The 17,937-nt window shown below is 47.8% G+C and overlaps 2 protein-coding genes across 17 annotated transcripts in view; one reads left to right on the top strand and one right to left on the bottom strand.

Annotated features, from left to right (window-relative positions):
• LOC118511217 overlaps positions 1-17,937 on the top strand; it is a 32,688-nt gene that overhangs the window by 3,828 nt on the left and 10,923 nt on the right. For 3 of the 14 annotated variants that reach the window (XM_036054058.1, XM_036054040.1, XM_036054018.1), the window contains 4 exons: positions 61-317; positions 410-542; positions 12,543-15,941; positions 16,005-16,943. In XM_036054058.1, the coding sequence (XP_035909951.1) occupies positions 12,595-15,941; positions 16,005-16,602 (3,945 nt within the window). In that variant the 5' untranslated portion in view covers positions 61-317; positions 410-542; positions 12,543-12,594 and the 3' untranslated portion in view covers positions 16,603-16,943. Of the gene's footprint in view, positions 1-40; positions 318-404; positions 543-1,407; positions 2,134-5,265; positions 5,368-5,507; positions 6,692-12,542; positions 15,942-16,004; positions 16,944-17,937 lie in introns of those variants that run through there. The other 11 variants (XR_004906125.1, XR_004906124.1, XR_004906131.1 and 8 more) reach the window with 7 other exon arrangements.
• On the bottom strand, positions 2,281-13,758 carry LOC118511265 (proton-coupled amino acid transporter-like protein CG1139). 3 transcript variants are annotated; one of them, XM_036054149.1, is made up of 5 exons: positions 11,178-11,723; positions 8,282-11,071; positions 3,370-4,594; positions 3,119-3,294; positions 2,281-3,037 (listed from the first exon to the last, which is right to left on the bottom strand). In XM_036054149.1, the coding sequence occupies exons 3-5, from the start codon at positions 4,566-4,568 to the stop codon at positions 2,802-2,804; spliced, it is 1,611 nt and encodes a 536-aa protein (XP_035910042.1). In that variant the 5' UTR covers positions 4,569-4,594; positions 8,282-11,071; positions 11,178-11,723; the 3' UTR covers positions 2,281-2,801. The 3 variants fall into 3 exon arrangements, with proteins under 3 accessions (XP_035910042.1, XP_035910051.1, XP_035910034.1); XM_036054158.1 differs by lacking the exons at positions 8,282-11,071; positions 11,178-11,723 and adding an exon at positions 4,690-5,400; XM_036054141.1 differs by lacking the exons at positions 8,282-11,071; positions 11,178-11,723 and adding an exon at positions 13,693-13,758 and having other exon boundaries at positions 2,298-3,037.

Genomic DNA, 17,937 nt, shown 5'->3' with positions numbered 1-17,937 from the left:
GCGACATACGTTCGGAAATGTCACATACACTCTCATGCAGATTGTCGAACATATCCACAGAGGAACTGCGTTCAGGAGCGATGTAGATCACACCGATGAATAGGCTGCAAAGATGAAGTTTTACGCACACCCACAGGAGCTCAAGCGATGAGAAAGCGTGACGTAACATGAAGCTGTTTAAGGAAGCAGCACAAGCGATGAGCACACCTCCACAACGAGAGTGTATGCTGTTATCAGTACTTCGGTCGCAACGGTATACGTTGAATTGCGTGTCAGCTAGTAGTGCGGTGGGTATCGATTCGTCGAGCCAGGTTTCGGTAAGTACCAATACATGGAGATCAGACTCAGATAATTCGAGTCGGGTGTTATTCAGCTTGGTGAGCAGTCCTCTAACGTTCTGGTAGTGTAGGTGAAGCTCTAAGTTTGAAGCCAGTGCATGCGTCGGCGGAGTATCACGGAGAACACGTGTAGTTAAGGCAGTGGTGGCTCGGGCATAGTGGCGTGGTGCGGTTCGGAGAGCGGCAGATTCAGGTGGTTGGGCGGTAAGTTGACTCGAATACTGGTGGTCGGAAGTGGTTCCCGGGGCCCTGTGTGCCAAAAATTCTGTGCTGTTTGTGAGGTGCGGTGGTCAGTGAATTCACGGAACACTATACCGTTGTGCCAAGTGGGTGGTGAAAGTGCCTTTTCTTTTAAATCAAGCGACATCCAAACTTTAAAGGAGGTAAAGCTGAGAGTGCCTGGATCCTTGTCACGTGGCACCAGTCTAATAGTGATGACGTCATCAGTACCTAGCTGAGAAGTCACCATCAGCTTGAAATCGGCGTCAGACACCGATGGAGTAATTCTGGTAAGGTATAACCAGAAATTCGGCCCATTGGATACATTCAACGGGACGGTCAGCACGGTACGAGACGATGGTGAAATCGGTGCAGTGCCAACGTTGAAAGGTGGTGCAGAAACGGCATCGGAAGGCGTGAAATCGACAAGCCTACGTTTAGGCGCATTGCGGTTAGGAGCGTTTTGGGACGCTCGGTCCAGTTCACCGGGGCGGGAGCTTATAGGCGTTGCTGCGGCGGATGATGATGCGTGGCATCAACGTGTGCGTGTTGGAATTGTTCCTGTCAACAGCAGACAGTACATCAGCACGCACCGCATCCAAGACGGCAGTAAGACGACCGTCAAATTCACGAAGCAACTCGTCCTTTAGAACATCGAGAGCGGTATTGAGTTCGTTGAATATAGCTCTACCGTTAAGCCGTGATGCGTTGCAACTTGCGCAAATCCAGATGGCTTGAGCATCGGGTCATGTGAATTCCGGAAAAGCAGCTTCGGGGTCTCCAATACAACGAAGATGGCAAGATGTATCACAGGAGCCCGCACACTTAATCAGTTCTTCGTTGTTTACAGGCAGGGAGCACGAAGGACAGACCGTAGCCATCGTAAGCACTGAGCTGCACTGACACAGGAACGAAACGCACTAACACAAAATAAGAACGAGTACGTTGAAACTTCGAGGACGCTAGCTCGAAAATAGACGATAACAGCGCGGTGATGCAACAAAACAGGCGGAATCTGACACGAATTGAGGACGAGACACAAGTGCATCTATAGACAGCAAATGTCGCACGGCAAGGCTCACAGAACACGTTGAAAACACGTAAAAACAACGGAGCTCTAAGAGGTTCCAACCGAACGTGACGAAGTCCAAGATGGAGATTTTTAGGCTTACTGTGACTTGATTATACCCGTTGCAAAGTAGGCAGCCCTGCATACGGGGAGGCGCTCTGGATGGGATTTGAACCCCGGTTCTGCTGTGTGAAGACCGGCGCCATTGTTGGCTCGGCCACCGGACCACCCCAAGGTTTCATTCATCATCTAAGGTTTCATCCATCAAATCAGCCATCGGAATTGAACCTCTTTCTGACGACTCGCACCCAAACACCATGACCGTCTGGGAAAATTTGGTCTGCCGCACCCGGGAAACGTCTGAACAATATTAGGCCAGCCATCAGTTGTTCTGTATGTTAAGTTTCTGGTTTCGGGAAAAAATACCTTTTTGCGAATGGAAAACTTTTATTCATATTCTGTGCTTCCTCCTACACCCTCTTCCCACGATTGTCCTGCAACTAAGTGATCCGTCTAGATTTCCATCACAAAATTTTCCCCCTGCATTTTCTATCAAACTTACTTACTGTATGGCCATTTCGATTTGTGTTTTTCTGAGACCACCTTGCTATCCGCAAGGATAATATACACCCACATATACATTCACATTCTCACTTATAGGCTACTCAGTATTTGGGATAACTTATTGCATTTAAACCTAACGTTGTATAGAGTATACTTATCATACAGGGCGAATGATGCAAATATTCGACTTTTCGAGGTGTAACCGTACTGTCTTGTGTGTCTTTTCATCTGCTTCTACTTCCTTCACTGGACATGAAAATGGCCCAATAGTGGGACACAACCATAACGTCATAAGAACTTGTTTCCCTGCCAATGCTAGTATATCGATAAGTAGTATCGATGGACGGTGTTTGTTACTTCCTAGCGAGATACATTTGGGTATCTGTTGCAGCACAACCGGTACAAGCAGCACAGCACACACACATACACACACTCTGTCACATACTCAAGTAACGTACAAAACAAATGAAAATGTAAAACGATGTAGAGTAGCTTATTCCTACCAACGATTCAGTTTTAGCTAAGGTAACTTTCAATCACCCACTCGTTCGATGAAGCTTTCGAGCACCTCTGCGCCTCTCTCTTTCTCTCTCCCTCTCGGTGCGACGAGTTTAAAAATCTTTGGCAAGCGCAGACATGCTTTCGTACGTTCCGGTAGCAAAGCCGAGCAAAGCCAACAGCAGAATGACGACATTTTTCAGCACCAACCACACGGTCAACTTCCCATTCGTCCAGGCAACGATCAGCTCGATCAGGGGCGGAAACATGAGAGCCAGCGAGGACGAGCAGAAGGCACCGATAAGGGAGATGAAGGCACCAAGGTTTGGGACACACTCCGCAATCAGGACTAAAACATTGAGAGCAAGAGAATACGTTAGATAGGGTGTGAGGCTTCATGCTCACCATTGTCTGCAGGGGGAACACTTACAAGTTACCAGCACCATAATGACACGGAACACCATCTCACAGCGTACGGGATGTCGACTAGCGAGCTCAACACGACTTTCCACCATCGGCCACATGATCATGATCGCGACGAAGAACTGCAGCGCATAACCGAGCAGAACGCCAGTAGCAATCATGATCTTCACACTCTCCGCCAGTCTAGAAACAGTGTTGGGAAAGCACAGCATCCGAATCAGTAGCTGTCAAGGGAGGGAGTTGTCTCGAAATACTTACATCTCATTATCTGGCAGGTTCAGGGTGAGACTGCCCTGGACAGCTTCACCCCACTGCCAGTAGCCGAAGAATCCGAACGTGGTGAACAGCAAAATGATGAAGGAGCTGCCGATGTTCAGCACACCGCACGGTTTGCCAAAGTCGGCCGGATGTTTCATCTCGTTCTGCAGTGGCAGCACAAGCGCAATCCCTTCGAAGGCGAAGATGGCGGTACCGTAGAACAGGGGCAGCTGGTCGAGTCGTCCGATGAGGTTGCGTTCCGCGAGTGAGGGAAGCTCTTGGGAGGCGTAGTAGAACGTGATGCCGATGCCGAGCGTCATGAAGACGTTGGCGGCGAGCGAACAGTACGACAGGAACTTCAGCTTGGTGATGATTGAGGTCAGCACGATCGGTACCACGAGCAGCGCCATGTGGACGTGCACGTCCAGCTCGATCCCGTACCGGTCGGCGATCTGCTTGAAGTTCGAGCTGATGAATACGAAGTAGATGCAGCAGAAGCCGAGCTGTGTCACGCAGATAAAGATGTTAACCGCGTTCTTCATCGCCGTTGCCCACGGTCGGACGGATGGTGGACCGTACGCGAAGCAGAGTGCTACCGTATCGGCAAAGTCGAGCGGTTCCGACACCGGCGGTACCTTGGACGTAGGCTTCACCTCCAACGGTTTGCCATTGTTCGCTTCCACCGTGGCGATCGTCCCGTGCGTTTGCTCCTTTGCGTCCTCTTCCCGTTTTCGGGCCTGCATCTGCTCGGCACAGTTCAACAGCACATGCTGGCAGTGCACGCAGACGAACCCGATGAACAGGGTCAGTACGGTGGCCAGCACCAGTCCACCGTTCTTGAACGCATCGCCCATCGCGTAGCAACCGGTACCGATGTTTCCCTTGAACAGGTGCATCATCGTTTCGGCGTAGCTGGTCTTGTGGTGCGGCTGGACGCCCTGCGTCGTGATCACGTCCTCCGCATAGTCATGGCCGGGCCGTTCACGGTGATGATGGTGGCGTACGTGATATCGCATGTCCGCCGCCATATGCTGCAGTTCCACTGATGGTTCCGGTTGTCCCGAAGCGTGTTTCTGACCACCGTTTTCCGCCACCGCGTTTCCATTGTACGGTGGGAAATGGTTGACGATGTCAAGTTGGCGTGCGCGGTACACACCCGGTGGACCACAGTAATCCTCAACGGAAATTGCCACCGGCATCGTCCACGCTTTATTGGGGACGTTTTCTGGTGAACAAAATTGAAGCAAGAAAATTAATTAATTGCATTAAACACAACTAGCAACGTCGATGGAAGCTCCTGGTACATTTTAGATTCCTAACCTCAAATTAATCCGCGCACCAAACTTGTGTTCAACCAAACTCTTGGAATATAAAACCAACCAAATCTAGAGCGCACTGCAAGATTTCGACTGTGGAGCACTATCACTCGATCCTGAATCCCGGAATTTAATTACACGACACTTTTTCTCAACTGAACTTTAAGACAGAACTTGAATCGGATGGAGTTTACAGGTGACGATCCGCTTACCTCCACTGTTTACTGAAGACTGTACAGACCCGCCACTGTCAGTGTCAAATGCACGACAATACTGCACAAGTGCTATGCCACAAGTGTGTCCCGCAAAGTGTTTTACGCAGTGACTCACCTTCAATGTTGACGTCTCAGCGACTCGAGCCTCCACACGCTTATGCTCTACAAACAACAACAAATACTGCACTCTCCAACAAAACTATAATTTAATTTTGCTCTTCAAAAAAGTTTTGGCTTGGAAAAGCTGGAACTTGAAATTCCTCAACCAAAGCACTTGCTCCGTGATAATTAAAAGGTCTCTAAACACTGTAACCAATAACGATCTTCTTCCTCTTTTTTTTATGTCCTGGAAACAATTCTTAAAGAAAGTTCCGATCATCATCATTCGGAAAATAAATTCCTGGACGCATCTGAAGCGATAGCTGTATTCGATTACCAAGTAAATTCACTCGCGCGGAATTAATAAGGTAAACATCTGATCCGCAACACGACACGAAATTGCATCTGAACCATCCACGATGACTCACCTTCAATGGAGGTGTCTTGGGGCAAACTAGACTAGAGATTATTTCTTGATACTGACAACTTGCAACCAATTCTCAAAAAGTCTAGACGATCGCTTGCTGCGTGATCAAAACTTTCGACACCCAGAGCAGAAGCCTTCCAGTACACAAAACCTCAGAGATACACTGAAGACGATGCTCTTGCTACCACTGATCACCGGACACTGGTAGCCCTACCGATTGGATCCACATTCGGAGATATTCTTCTCCACCATAACAAAGCCCACTGCCAATGAAGGGGGTGCATAATGATCCCGATCTTTAGGTTCGGGTACCGCTCGCCCTCGTTCGAAATGCACCCGGGAATGTCAATGTTCACGGTTCTCTGGATCAATGGTTGGCCTTCACCAACTCCAGACACTGTCGTCCGTGGCTGGGCGTCTAACACTGAAAGTGTGCAGTTTCACAGTTTCCTGCGGGTGCTCCGCACACATAAAACAAGATTTATGGTAGGGTAGGTCATAAAATTGTGTTTCAGTTTTTTTGCAATAACAACAACAGCAAAACTGCTATCTCATTTCCATTATCTCGCAACTTCGCAGTGTGTAGCTTAATCACATATCCATCCGGTGGGCTCAAAACTGAAGTTACAGTACGTTCTTCCCGCCCGGCAATTCGCATCATTAAATGGACCGCGCGCGGACCAGACGCTCATCTCATCATGTCACAATGACACAGGTATTGGTGATCGTTGGCTACCGTGGAGATGCATGCTTAGGCCTGCTCCAAATTTTATGACCGATGAGCTTTCGAAACGGAGAAACGTGTAAATCGTAACAAAAGCAATGGCGAGTGTCCCTCGCGTCATTCGCCAGCGGCCAAGAAGTTTGAAGTTATTTTTAATATCTACCTCGCTCGCTCTCTTCTGTCTCTGGTTCGGGGTACTAGCCGTCCGGACAGCCAAACCGCGGCATCTCACTGTGCCTGTGTGCAAAAGTGCCGGCAAGGGAGAGAGTCATAAAAAGAATATCGATTATAATATACAATTAACTTTAACAACACCCGCAGACTAACAACCTTTTGGTATGGGACCTCGGACGTCTGGACCGGTGTCATGCTATCGGTGTCGGTATCGGGCAAAGGATTAAACCTTCCAACGTTACATCTCGTTTCTCGCATGCGCACTACGCTCAGGCCCAGTTTGACGTCGGCGTGTCCGATAGGAGCGGAGATGTGACTGTTGGAATGTTTAATTGCAGCGCGTCCATCCGATTCCCCCCAAAAAAAATCTGCCCCTAATATCAAATAGAGAGGCAGCACGTACAATCGTGTATCGTGACATTGGTTTGTTCTTTTTATTATCAACACATACTCTCGCTCTCTCTCGCACTTGTATCTCTCGATCTCACTCTCTCTTTTTCGTTTGTTTTTTTGGCCTCACTGTCATTACTGTCATTGCCTAACAGTATACTACTGGTAGTTATTTTTGTTGTTGCTGCTGATATGTGTTGTGTGTGCTATCGAATTTATCGTGTGAAGTGCAGAGACAATACATATATATACATATGTATATATATATATATATATATATATATATATATATATATATATATATATATATATATATATATATATATATATATATACAAGGTGCTATATACAAATCGGTGGCGCAGGAATCATACAGCAGGAGATACACGCATTGTGCTGACGCTGACTGCCGCACCGTGCCAAATATGCCCGACAACAACAAAAACACACACCGTGACGGATGGGTTTTAGAGGACGCCAAAAATAAGAAAAAAAAACCCGTACCCCAATCCCAAATCCCCATCCCCTCCCCCTGGTAACTTTCTCTTTCCCTTTTTTCACTTAAAACATCCCTGGGAGTAATGGCCGGGAGTTTGACAGTGGACGAAGTTGTGGTATATTTGCTAAAAAAATAATTTGAAGGATGTAACGAGCATGGTTTTAGGATATAACTTGAAGTTATGCTAGGCTATATTCCAGGATTTTTATTTTTGTAGAACTTGATCAGAAGAAGCTCTAGGGAAAATGAAGATATCATAAGACCATACGGGGGTGGTCCGATGGTAGAGGCGAAGGCAGCGCCAATCTTCCCGACCTTCCCGTAGTGAGGATTGACTATTCAACTACGTAGTATCAATAATAAGTGAGGACCAAGCCAGAAATCGCCTCTGAGTCACTTTTTTTTATATATTCTGTTTTAAAATGTAGTCCAAATACGTTTGAATTGAATACACGATCTTGCAAACGTAGCGCAAAATCAGTTAATCGCCATACAAAAATAACTAATAGAATGTGATTAGACGTTGACGACATAACAGTTTTCAAATTGAGCATAAACAAAGCGGATTAACTTCGATGCAGAACTATTGGATAATCAGACTATTGGATAATCAGGAGATTATAGATCAGACAGATAAATCATTTCGTTTTGTATCAAGAGCCTCCAAGGAGAATTATAAGGCCTCAAGTTCACCAACAGTTCCAACTAGGAGATATATCTTCAACATTTCAAACGATCGTCAAAGAACATCGCAGCGGCGATCATACCGAAGTTCTTCACCGTCATCGGGAATATCGAAAGATAAAACCAGAATTAACACACCCGAGCAGCCAAATAACACTGATGTCTGATAGAAGCGCCGATACCCTAACGCGCATTGTGTTCAACGCGCTGTTTTTCGACCTCGACACTTCCATCACCATCTTCCCTCGGATACTCTCTGCAGCAGCATGTCTTTCGCAACTGCGCTTTTTGCAGACTTCGACCACAACTTGGGGCTACGGTTCAGGTCTATACCCTTGAGCCCGTTTGGATGCTTAATTGGCCCCACTCCCGACCATTACCTACCTCGGCTAATGGGTTATCGGTAGCACAGCCCGGGAGTAGTGGCAGCAACTGTGCGCACGTGTCTTTATGAGCCGGCGGCGGATGGTAGAATTGGCGAAAGCGATGACTACTGTATTGGCGAAATTTGATTGAAGATCACACTTTTTTTTTTGCGGGAATGTTTGATGGAAATCACAGACACACACACGTACACCGCACACGAAACACGACCTACTTCGGCCAGCAGCTACACAACAGTGACCGGATTCGGGTTCGGGCCGTTAGGGAAGTCAAAGTCAGAGGCGCGCGCAAAATAACAAACAACACACACACCACACACACACACATACACAGAAAAAGACGCACAAAACTTCATTCACAACGCGCAAGATTTGTGATTCTGTTGCTTCCCGGTGGTTCGAAGAACGTTTTTGCGAAGAAAAAAAAATAGTCACTCAACCACACACACATTTATATGCACAGACGCACGCGTTCAAAATAAACGATAACCATCCAACCCCGCCAACAGCAGCGCGGACCCCGTCGCGATCGAAGGTGAAATGTGTTATGAACGAAACGCAACGGCGAGGTCCGTCGCGCCCGCCTGGGAAGCTGCATTGTTGTACACATTGGCCCGTTTGACAACTTTGATCGTAATGGCGATGCTGAGTGCGAGAATTTTGGCTCCATTCTTTTGCAAACAGGATGACACATACAGAACGGGCAGTCTTAAAAACCGCACCTGGTAGTTCTCTCTGGGGCTCTCTCTCTCTCTCTCTCTCTCTCTCTCTCTCTCTCTCTCTCTCTCCACACTCAAATGAAAAATATTCAAGGGTACAGAGGCGAACATCCCACTACTCTACCTGAATATCAGATCTCCCTCCAAATACTAGCGAGCACGTGTGCAACGCGTAGTACGTTCGAACCGCTACAGCAAACCGACCACTATTACATCCAACACAAGTCCCAGCTGGTAGCAAGTGTTACGAGCAGTGGGTGTTTACGTTTTGTTCTGGCTGGTTTTTTTTTCAAAAACAAATCCAGTGATGTCAAACTTGGTTAGTCGAAACGTCAAAACTTCCACATGGTGAAGATATTTATTCTGGAAGTATCTGTTAGAATCCGACGGAATAGTAACCGAACTGATCAATATCGGTGTTGTAGGACTCGACCAGGAAATTCATAAAATTATTACTATTTGATTATTACTATTATCCCATAATTATTATTATTATGGGATAGTGAATCCCATGCCTTGTGATTGGAATCGTGGTATCATCTATCCCATGTACAAGAAGGAAGATAGGCTAGAGTGCAGCATATACAGGGGTATGACGGTGTTAAATACCGCCTACAAGATTTGCCTGTCTCCTTTTCAATCTGGCACTAGAGAGAGCCATCCGTGACTCGGAGGCGGAAACTTCGGGGACCATCATCTATACGTCCATAATAATCCAGATCCTGACATATGCTGGTGACATCATTGATGTGAGGCACTCCTATGTAGCAAAAGCTTACAAAAGGATCTCTACTCAAAATACCTGTCGCGACGGACGAAGCTGGCACTGTACAGAACATTTATACTGTCCGAAACTGATGAAATCCTTTTAACAGCGTTCGAGAGAAAGATGCTTGGAAGGATTTTTTTGCCCCTTATGTGTGGGAGGACAATGGTCGCTACAAGGACGAGCCGTACGAGGTGTACGATGATCTCACATAATAGCGCTTTGAAACACAGAGTACGGGACCTAGGTAACACCTTCGAAAAGACAGTCTTGACGAAAGTCTTGACACTTATGAGTCCGATTGGGAACAAAATTGCACTTTGCTAGTTGATCGCTCAGCTAATCTGGGATAATTTTTTTATTTGTTTTGAGTACCCAAGACAACAGAAAAAAAACCATATTAGGAAAAAAAAAACCAGAACCACTTTAAGCTACAGATACGATTGAGTGCTATACTGCTCGGTATAGCACTCATTTTTACACTGCTCTTATTAATTGTTTTCTTGCTGCTTTCCAATATCGCAACGCGCACTAGATTGTTTCAAGTTCCTTGCGATTTTAAATGTCATTACCAGTAACGTCACAAACACATACACACGCCCAAGAATCCGAGCTTTGTTTACACGGCGCGTAAGAAGAAGTGGTTCAAGTTGGCTGTAAAGTATGCGACCACCGTATTTCGCTACTAGCCGGGGTAGTCCATTAACCTGCTGACGTGTGTCGACACTACCCGCGACACAGGGTATAGTAAGCAAACAGCATGAACGTTAGAATTCTTTGTATTTTTAGCACAACTTGCTGTTTTGTTGATGTGTTGTCGGCTGTCGTGTTCTTTTTCTCATTCTTAACACAAAATCTTGCGCTATAGGAAATTATTAATAGTTTAACGGTGGGTTGGATTGTACTGCCCAGTGAACGTGCGTGAGGAGAGGGAAGAGACCGGATTTGCACAGACTCTCGCCTAGACGGCTAGAGGCAACACTAACGCATCGTACGATAATCGAACCGGGTAATGCAATCTGGTGATGCAACACTCACTGCAATTTAGCCAATATTTAATACTAAGTCGTTAGGGTTTATAAAAACTACCCCACTCAAACGACGAACAATTACCGTCAACTACTGGACACTGCTGGATCCACTCGTAACCGTGGCCCTTACCTTAACAACTAAATCCCACAGCTTTAACCACACTCAACTCTATCGGTCTTTGGAGAACCGAGATTCCTCATTCGGTGACTTCATTATCACCGGCATTCAGTCTCCCCCACCGGGAAACGCCGCTGTTGGCAACAGTGCGAATAACCTGATCAAAACAAAACAGGTGAGAGAACACAACTCACTGAGCATGGGTGAACTGGCGACCAAACCATGCGGAACGGTAGGCGCGTGCTAAGGGAAAGTTGTCATACCTGTTATATACGGTGCTGGTTGACCTAGAAACGGGTTGCACGCTGCGCACACGCTGGATAAGTTGCCATTTTTTTTGCTACTTGCTGTTGGACCCTTTTCGTTCTTCTTCGATGCGACAAGCAGCGGGAAAGAACACGTGGCAATGGCTGTATACAGTTCGGAAAATCCCCCACTTGGAATAGAAGCAGATGGGGCTGAAATGGACCTATGCTATTATTAGTTAGTTCTGAAAGCTGTACGTAAATCCAGTGATCGGTTACCAATCGCCATGACAGTACTGTGGTAATCCCAACTCAACTGCCTCTGGATCATGTGGTTCTCTCCACAGATTCACGCTCTCTCTTTAGTTCTTCCTCCATTGCCCTCCTATGTTCAATCTCTCATTGCTCGGCCACACTCTCGCACACTTACAGCTGTTTCATGGACTATGCGCTAGCATTCAAGTCTGACACCTGCTCAATTAAAAGTGAAGCTGTGTGTGCAACTGGTTGTGAGCGGCGAAGATGCCGCCCAGAGCTCACGTGCGCCGGAGATATATGGGGGATCTACACTCCCGGCCCGACCATTAGCGGGTGATTTACTCGTGTTGTTCGCTGAAACTTACTGTTTCACCTGTCACGTCTAATGAGCATTAAATGATGATAGGCCCTCGCACCGAAAACACCAACATTACCAGATTGCCAGAAAAGAGTCGGACGAAATAAAAAGAAAAGCGATCCACAAAGCATGGTCTAGATTGTAAGTTGATTTAAGCTGTTCTTTGTTAAACACGGTTGTTTACAAACCATTATTTGCATACCATCCACATTGAGCTCAATGACAGTGGTGGAAAGACTTTCGCCCAACGCACACACACTTTCCATTCTATGTTAGTTTATGATGCTTCGCATCGAAGTAATTGAGCATTATCTCTTTCGAACTGTTTCTGTTTGACAAACGCTAGCAGAACTAACGATCTGCAACGATCGGCCCTTGGAGTAAGTTTGATGTACGGCTGGAGGTGACTGGTAACCACGTACCCAAAACAGTGCTGGTAGGTAGCAATGGTAGTAGTACGTTGGGGATGGGGACAAGATAATGCAGCTCAACGATAGAAAGATGTTAAGAAATGTCTCGATCGCACCGGAACTGGAGCATATCGGCATTCACTGTGGTGCGCAAGGTTAAGTACCCTGTTGGTAAGCCGTTCGTCCAAGCTTTTAGGCTACTGGAGCGTTTCAGTTCACCGCACACCCCTACACAGGGTGGTGAGGTTTTGGGGCGGAGGATGTCCCGATCCGGGGTGGTTCTGCAAATTCTGGAACCTAACGTGCGTGGATGTTGTGGGCCCGAATCAGTACTCTTGTATCCGCCATTCAATGCAGACCACCAACGCGTAAGTGAAGTTGGAAAAAGGTCCTGCAAATTCGTGCAAACATGGGACCTCTAGCGAGCCTCTCGATAGTGACGTTAGTGATGGTGATGGTGCGTGATGCAGCCGGCGTTAGTGGTATATACGTTAACAATCACAAGATAGACAAGTTTGAGACGGATCGTGTGAAACTGATACGTCCCACGGACGTATCCAACCAGGAGCACGCGAATCATGTCAGCAAAAATGGATTGCTAACGAAGGATAACTTTACCAACGTCCAGCAGTACTACCAGTACCTGGTCGGGGAGGATCCTGTCAACTACATCGATCTACTATGGGGCAAGAATAAAACACAACTTCCATCGATATTTCGCATCGGTAGTGTTTCATCGGCCAGTAATCGTGTAACGACCGCAGCGCCACCTATCGCCAGTAGCAATCTTACCCGCTACCCGGTAAACTATTCCGATGATCAATCTACAATCAAAAACACGCTCAACAATACGAACCTTGCTTACCACGGAGATTACCAGCGCCCTCAAATGCCTCAATCAACTGTGGCGCCTATGTTGCCTTCAAGGAAATTAGTTTCTTCTACCCGGTCGCCAACAAATCCTACCAGAAAGCGTAGAAAGAAGAAACCGAACACTTCTGTAGCGGTACCGGTCACGCCAGACCAGGTTTCACTACCTGCAGTACTCGGTGCACTCGGTGCACCACCGTCAGATACAACCAAAGCAGAACTAACACCGGAGACGTTGTCCTTGTTAAGCCGCTACTACTCCTTCAGCTGCACACTGACACCTGTACAACCGTCGGTGTATCCCACCCGATCCACTCTCCAACCGGTCAGTACGACGCGCCGAACTAAAACACGCTACCTGACAAGTACACGGCCAACTACGGTAAAAACCACTGCTAAGCGATCGAAACCCAACGCTTCGTCGAGTGGTGGGAAGCAGAAGAAACCCGTCGTCTATGTGGATCCACCCGTGATAAAGCGTATCGGTGGAATGCTCGAATCGGTGTACACTTATATGGAGAACGCTCTCACAAGCACCGAGTACGTGGAAGACTCCGAAGAGACGCGTGCCGTGAAGCGTCAGAATGCGCAGAACTATACCTCACTGAAACGGTCCAAAGTTAAGCGCAACACTTACCCGAAAGTGTCCGTTTCTGAAGAGAGTGAATACGTTGGTAGTACATCCGGTGAGATGGATGCTGCGTCGAGATCCACACTCCCTGGAACCGATCAAACGTGGCTACCGGTGGCGAATGATGCAACGCCTAAAATAATGAAACAATTCACACCTAAACTGGTCACCATTTCGGGACTACCTTCGACACTGAGTACCGATGGGAACAAGAACAAGATGACTACAAACATTCAGGTGACGAGTGAGTATACGGCGGCAACACCACCGACCGTTACGCTTGGGAAACCCCGACCCGACGACAGTGCGGAATACGATGATAGTAGTGAGGAGGAATCGGAAGAGGATTACTTCGGTGGGTTCGGTGGAGGGTTCGAAGAGGCAGACGACGACGATGATGACGATGACGAAGACGACGAGGACGATGAGGAGGATGGGGAGGGGTACGGTGGTGGTAGCAGTGATCTAGTGCGTCCTAATCGGCAGACAGCTCTGACAAACGACAAGGATTACGAGGAGATGAGCACACACGTGGAGCGTCCGGTGCGTATAAAGCGTGTGAAAAAGCGACGCAGAAAGAAGCGCCCGGCCGTTAGTTACGAGGACTCGACCGACTACAGTGATGAAGATGGTTCAAGCGCACAGGACGACGAGTACGAGGATCGAGACGAATCCAATGGTGAGGAAGATGATGAGGACGATGATTACGAGTCGGGTGAATCGCCGGAAGATGCGGAAGGGTTCTTCAGTAGGATGTTCTCCTCGTTTGGTCGATTTGTTCGTTCGCTTGGGTTTGGAGCAGCGGCACGCGGCACGCCGGATGACTATGATGAGTACGATGGTGGAAATGCACGCAGCACAACGCCTCGTGTGCAGAGTGTACGGCGACGACCGACGCGTAGTACATCGGGCGATGCCGCACTAGCGACACCGGATGAACGTTACACATCGTCTGAGCAAGATCCCTCCAATTGGCTCCAAGGTATACCGGGTTCTTACCTTATAAATGATTTGGAGGAAGAGATTGTTGAGCCAGTAGTACCCACCTTAGAGATACCTGCGGCTATTGCACCGTCCAGCTCCACCAGTTCCAGTTCCGGATGGTTCGAGATGATGATGCCTTGGGATTTTTTCAACCCTTGGTCATCGGACATTGGATCGTCCGAGAGTGTGGACGAACAGGAAGAGCTCGCTCCGAAACCACCCGTCATCGCCGATAAACCGCATCCGACGGTCGAGGAAACCACCAAACCAACATCTGCCTCACCAATGTCTGGCTGGTTGTCACAGTTTTTCGGTGCAAGCACCACTAGATCACCTCCTACGACCACTACACTCCCGAAACCCGAGCAACTGCTCTCAGTGTTGGCACAGTATGTCGCACAAACCGCCTCGACCAAACGTCCTACAGTGGCGGGATCGATGTCCGACACGATCAAACCAACAGCCCCATCGTCTGTGTCCTACAGTAACTACCAACTGTGGCGCATTTTTGTACACACCGAGGAACAACTGCAACGGTTGGAAGACTACCGACAATCCCCGCAAGGGGTACGGCTTCATTGGTGGAGCAATCCGTCACTAGTGCGCCCTGCCGATGTGTTAGTACCACCGGGTGTAAAGGGCGACTCATTGCGTGAGTTTCTGGACGAGGAAGGACTACGTTACGAACCCACCATACGTGATGTTGGTCAGGCGATTGCGTACGAAAATCCACGCTTGACGCGTCGCGAGCAGATGCAGATGGAGCTCCGGAACGGACATCCACTCACCTGGTACCGGTACCACCGGTATGGGGATATCGTGAAGTTCATGCACTACCTGCAGAGACGTTTTCCCCAGCGGGTGCAGCTACTGCATATAGGTCGCTCGTACGAAGGACGGCCTGTTACGGTGGTGCGTGTATCGTTCGCAACACACCGTCCTAAACGTTCTCGGAAACCGGCCAAGAAACGGCCGGCCATCTTTGTGGAGGCTGGTGCACGTGGCAACCAATGGATAGGACCAGCAGTGGCAACATGGCTTCTCAACCGTTTGGTTGACGTACCTGAAACACTGCAAGGTGCAAATAGTACACCATCTAGCGAGACTGTTGACCTGAAGACGGTGCAATCGTATGATTGGTTCATACTGCCCGTTCTTAATCCCGATGGGTACGAGTACAGTCACAGGCACGATCGGATGTGGTCTAAGAATCGTTCAAACCAAACACAACAAACACCGTCCGGAGTAGGGCAGGCACTGTTGTCAAGCGCGTAAGTATCAGTCTTGAGAAACTCTCACAAAACCGCTCCGGTAAACACTTTCTTTTCTTGTAGAATTAACTGGTGGAACGCTCATAAGCCACAGCTCACGGAGGAGACCGATTCGGAAGAGATTTGTCATGGTGTTGACCTTAACCGCAACTGGGCCTACCGTTTGCAGCAGGCAACCGACCCAATATATCGCACCCCGTGCAGTAACAGCTACGCCGGTTCCGAACCATTCTCCGAGCCCGAATCTCGAGCAGTGCGTGATTTTCTTCTAACGAAACGGCGCAATCTACGGTTGTATCTATCACTGCAGGCATACGGACAGGTGCTTAGCTATCCCGAGCTGGAAAACGTTAGCGGTACGCGCGACAGCGAACGGTACGGGTTGGAAACGTTCGGCGATGTGCACGAGATGGCATCGGTCGGGTTGGATGCGATGCGTACGGAGGCCGGTGAGTTTCTGTACAGCCTCGAACCGGAAGCTGGTCCACAGACGTACGGCACGGCTACTTGTTATGCACGGCACGGTGCCGGTATACGGTACAGCTACACGTTACGGTTGCCCGATAAAGGAACGCACGGTTTGTTGCTGCCACCGTCGAGCATCGTTCCGATTGGGCGTGATGTGTTTGAGCTGCTGAAGGGCATGATCGAGTACAGCTAGACTGGATGACAGATATGTCAGTAAGAAGGCAGCAGAGAGGCTTTGTTTTAATCGCAGAAGTAAGCAAGCAAGCAAGCAACGTTTCATCACGATCGTTCAAGCACGTACACGATCGTTCGGTAATCTGACAAACAGATGGCGCTCGTAGCAGTGAGAAGAATATGAAACAATTTGAAATAACGGAAAGATTTAAACCGGCTCCGCTAGCTTTGTATTTAAGTACAACTTTATGGTTAAATTTAGTGAATTGTTTCTTGCATTGATCTGCGTTTAAGCACAACCATGCTTTATTCTCCAGTGGTAGCAACTAGCATAAAGAAAGGATAATTTTAATGAAAACATTTAAGTCTAATTATAATATTTCCCTACCTTCTCGGTTCTACATAATGTTACATCCATCCATCACACACATACACAAACACAAGAAAGGACCCACCTTAACCCACAGAAACTAAAAACACCTGACTCATCCTCACACATTACCATCCCCTTTTACCCAGCTAAACGAATTGATTTAGGGAGATGCTAAGGGCTTACCTACGGTTCCAGATTCTAACCTCGTGTAGAACAATTTGGTGGAACACAGACACACACCCACACACAACATTTGTGGCTAGTCGCGTGCCGTAGGTCCATTCAATTTGTGGCCAAAAAACGCAACTAAAAAGGAAGTAAAGCAAAAAACAACGATACAACTTCAGGGTCTTGGGACCCAGGTGGAGGGTTTGTTTTGTTGTTGGCTGTGGCCCCCTAATGTCGGCGGGTCTCAGCCGACTTTGCCGACATTCCGAACTCCATTATAGTTATTAATACCATTAGAAGTTAACAACCTGTGCGAAGTCAGGGACGCTCTTGCTTCCTAGCCACTACTGTCGTTATACTCGTGTGTGTTTGTGGGTGTATGGCACGGCAAGTTCCCGAGTGCTGTTGGGAGAAAATTTAAGCACAGTCAGGTACGATGATTGATTGTAAGTTCAAAGTCAACCACATGCGCTAGTGTTAGTTGGCAAACAACTAACTGACAACTAATAATGCGGTATAGCGAACGCTCAAGTTCTGCAGGTAGACCCAGAAGACAGACATATCGATTCGGAATGATATAGTCATTCGGTACCAAATTACAACTACATTTGTTCTTCAAGGCGCTACGACAAGCAGCAAAAAAAAACTAGGATATTACTAGCAGTGTAGTAATACCTTGAGCTCGGTACTATCGCGACTACTGTTGCTTTACCGCATAATATCTTCATGTCCACCAACCCGCCTGCCAGCGAATCATCCAATCATCGACCCATTTTCGCACTTCTGCAACATTTCCAAACCAGAATTTCCCCC

Source organism: Anopheles stephensi, chromosome X (assembly GCF_013141755.1).
Source record: "Anopheles stephensi strain Indian chromosome X, UCI_ANSTEP_V1.0, whole genome shotgun sequence".
NCBI classification, from domain to species: Eukaryota; Metazoa; Arthropoda; class Insecta; order Diptera; family Culicidae; genus Anopheles; species Anopheles stephensi.
Note: the sequence above shows the minus strand (reverse complement) of the source record. Positions and strands in the feature narration are given on the sequence as shown.

Excerpts from the sequence above, each read along its gene's own strand:
- LOC118511265 (XM_036054141.1), bottom strand. The coding sequence starts at position 13,738 with ATGTACTACCAACGTATTCACTCTCTTCAGAAACGGACACTTTCGG. Across the intron at positions 4,595-13,692 it reads TCAGAAACGGACACTTTCGG|AAAACGTCCCCAATAAAGCG; the intron begins GTAAGTGTTGCG and ends TTTGTTCACCAG. Across the intron at positions 3,295-3,369 it reads AACCTGCCAGATAATGAGAT|ACTGGCGGAGAGTGTGAAGA; the intron begins GTAAGTATTTCG and ends CACTGTTTCTAG.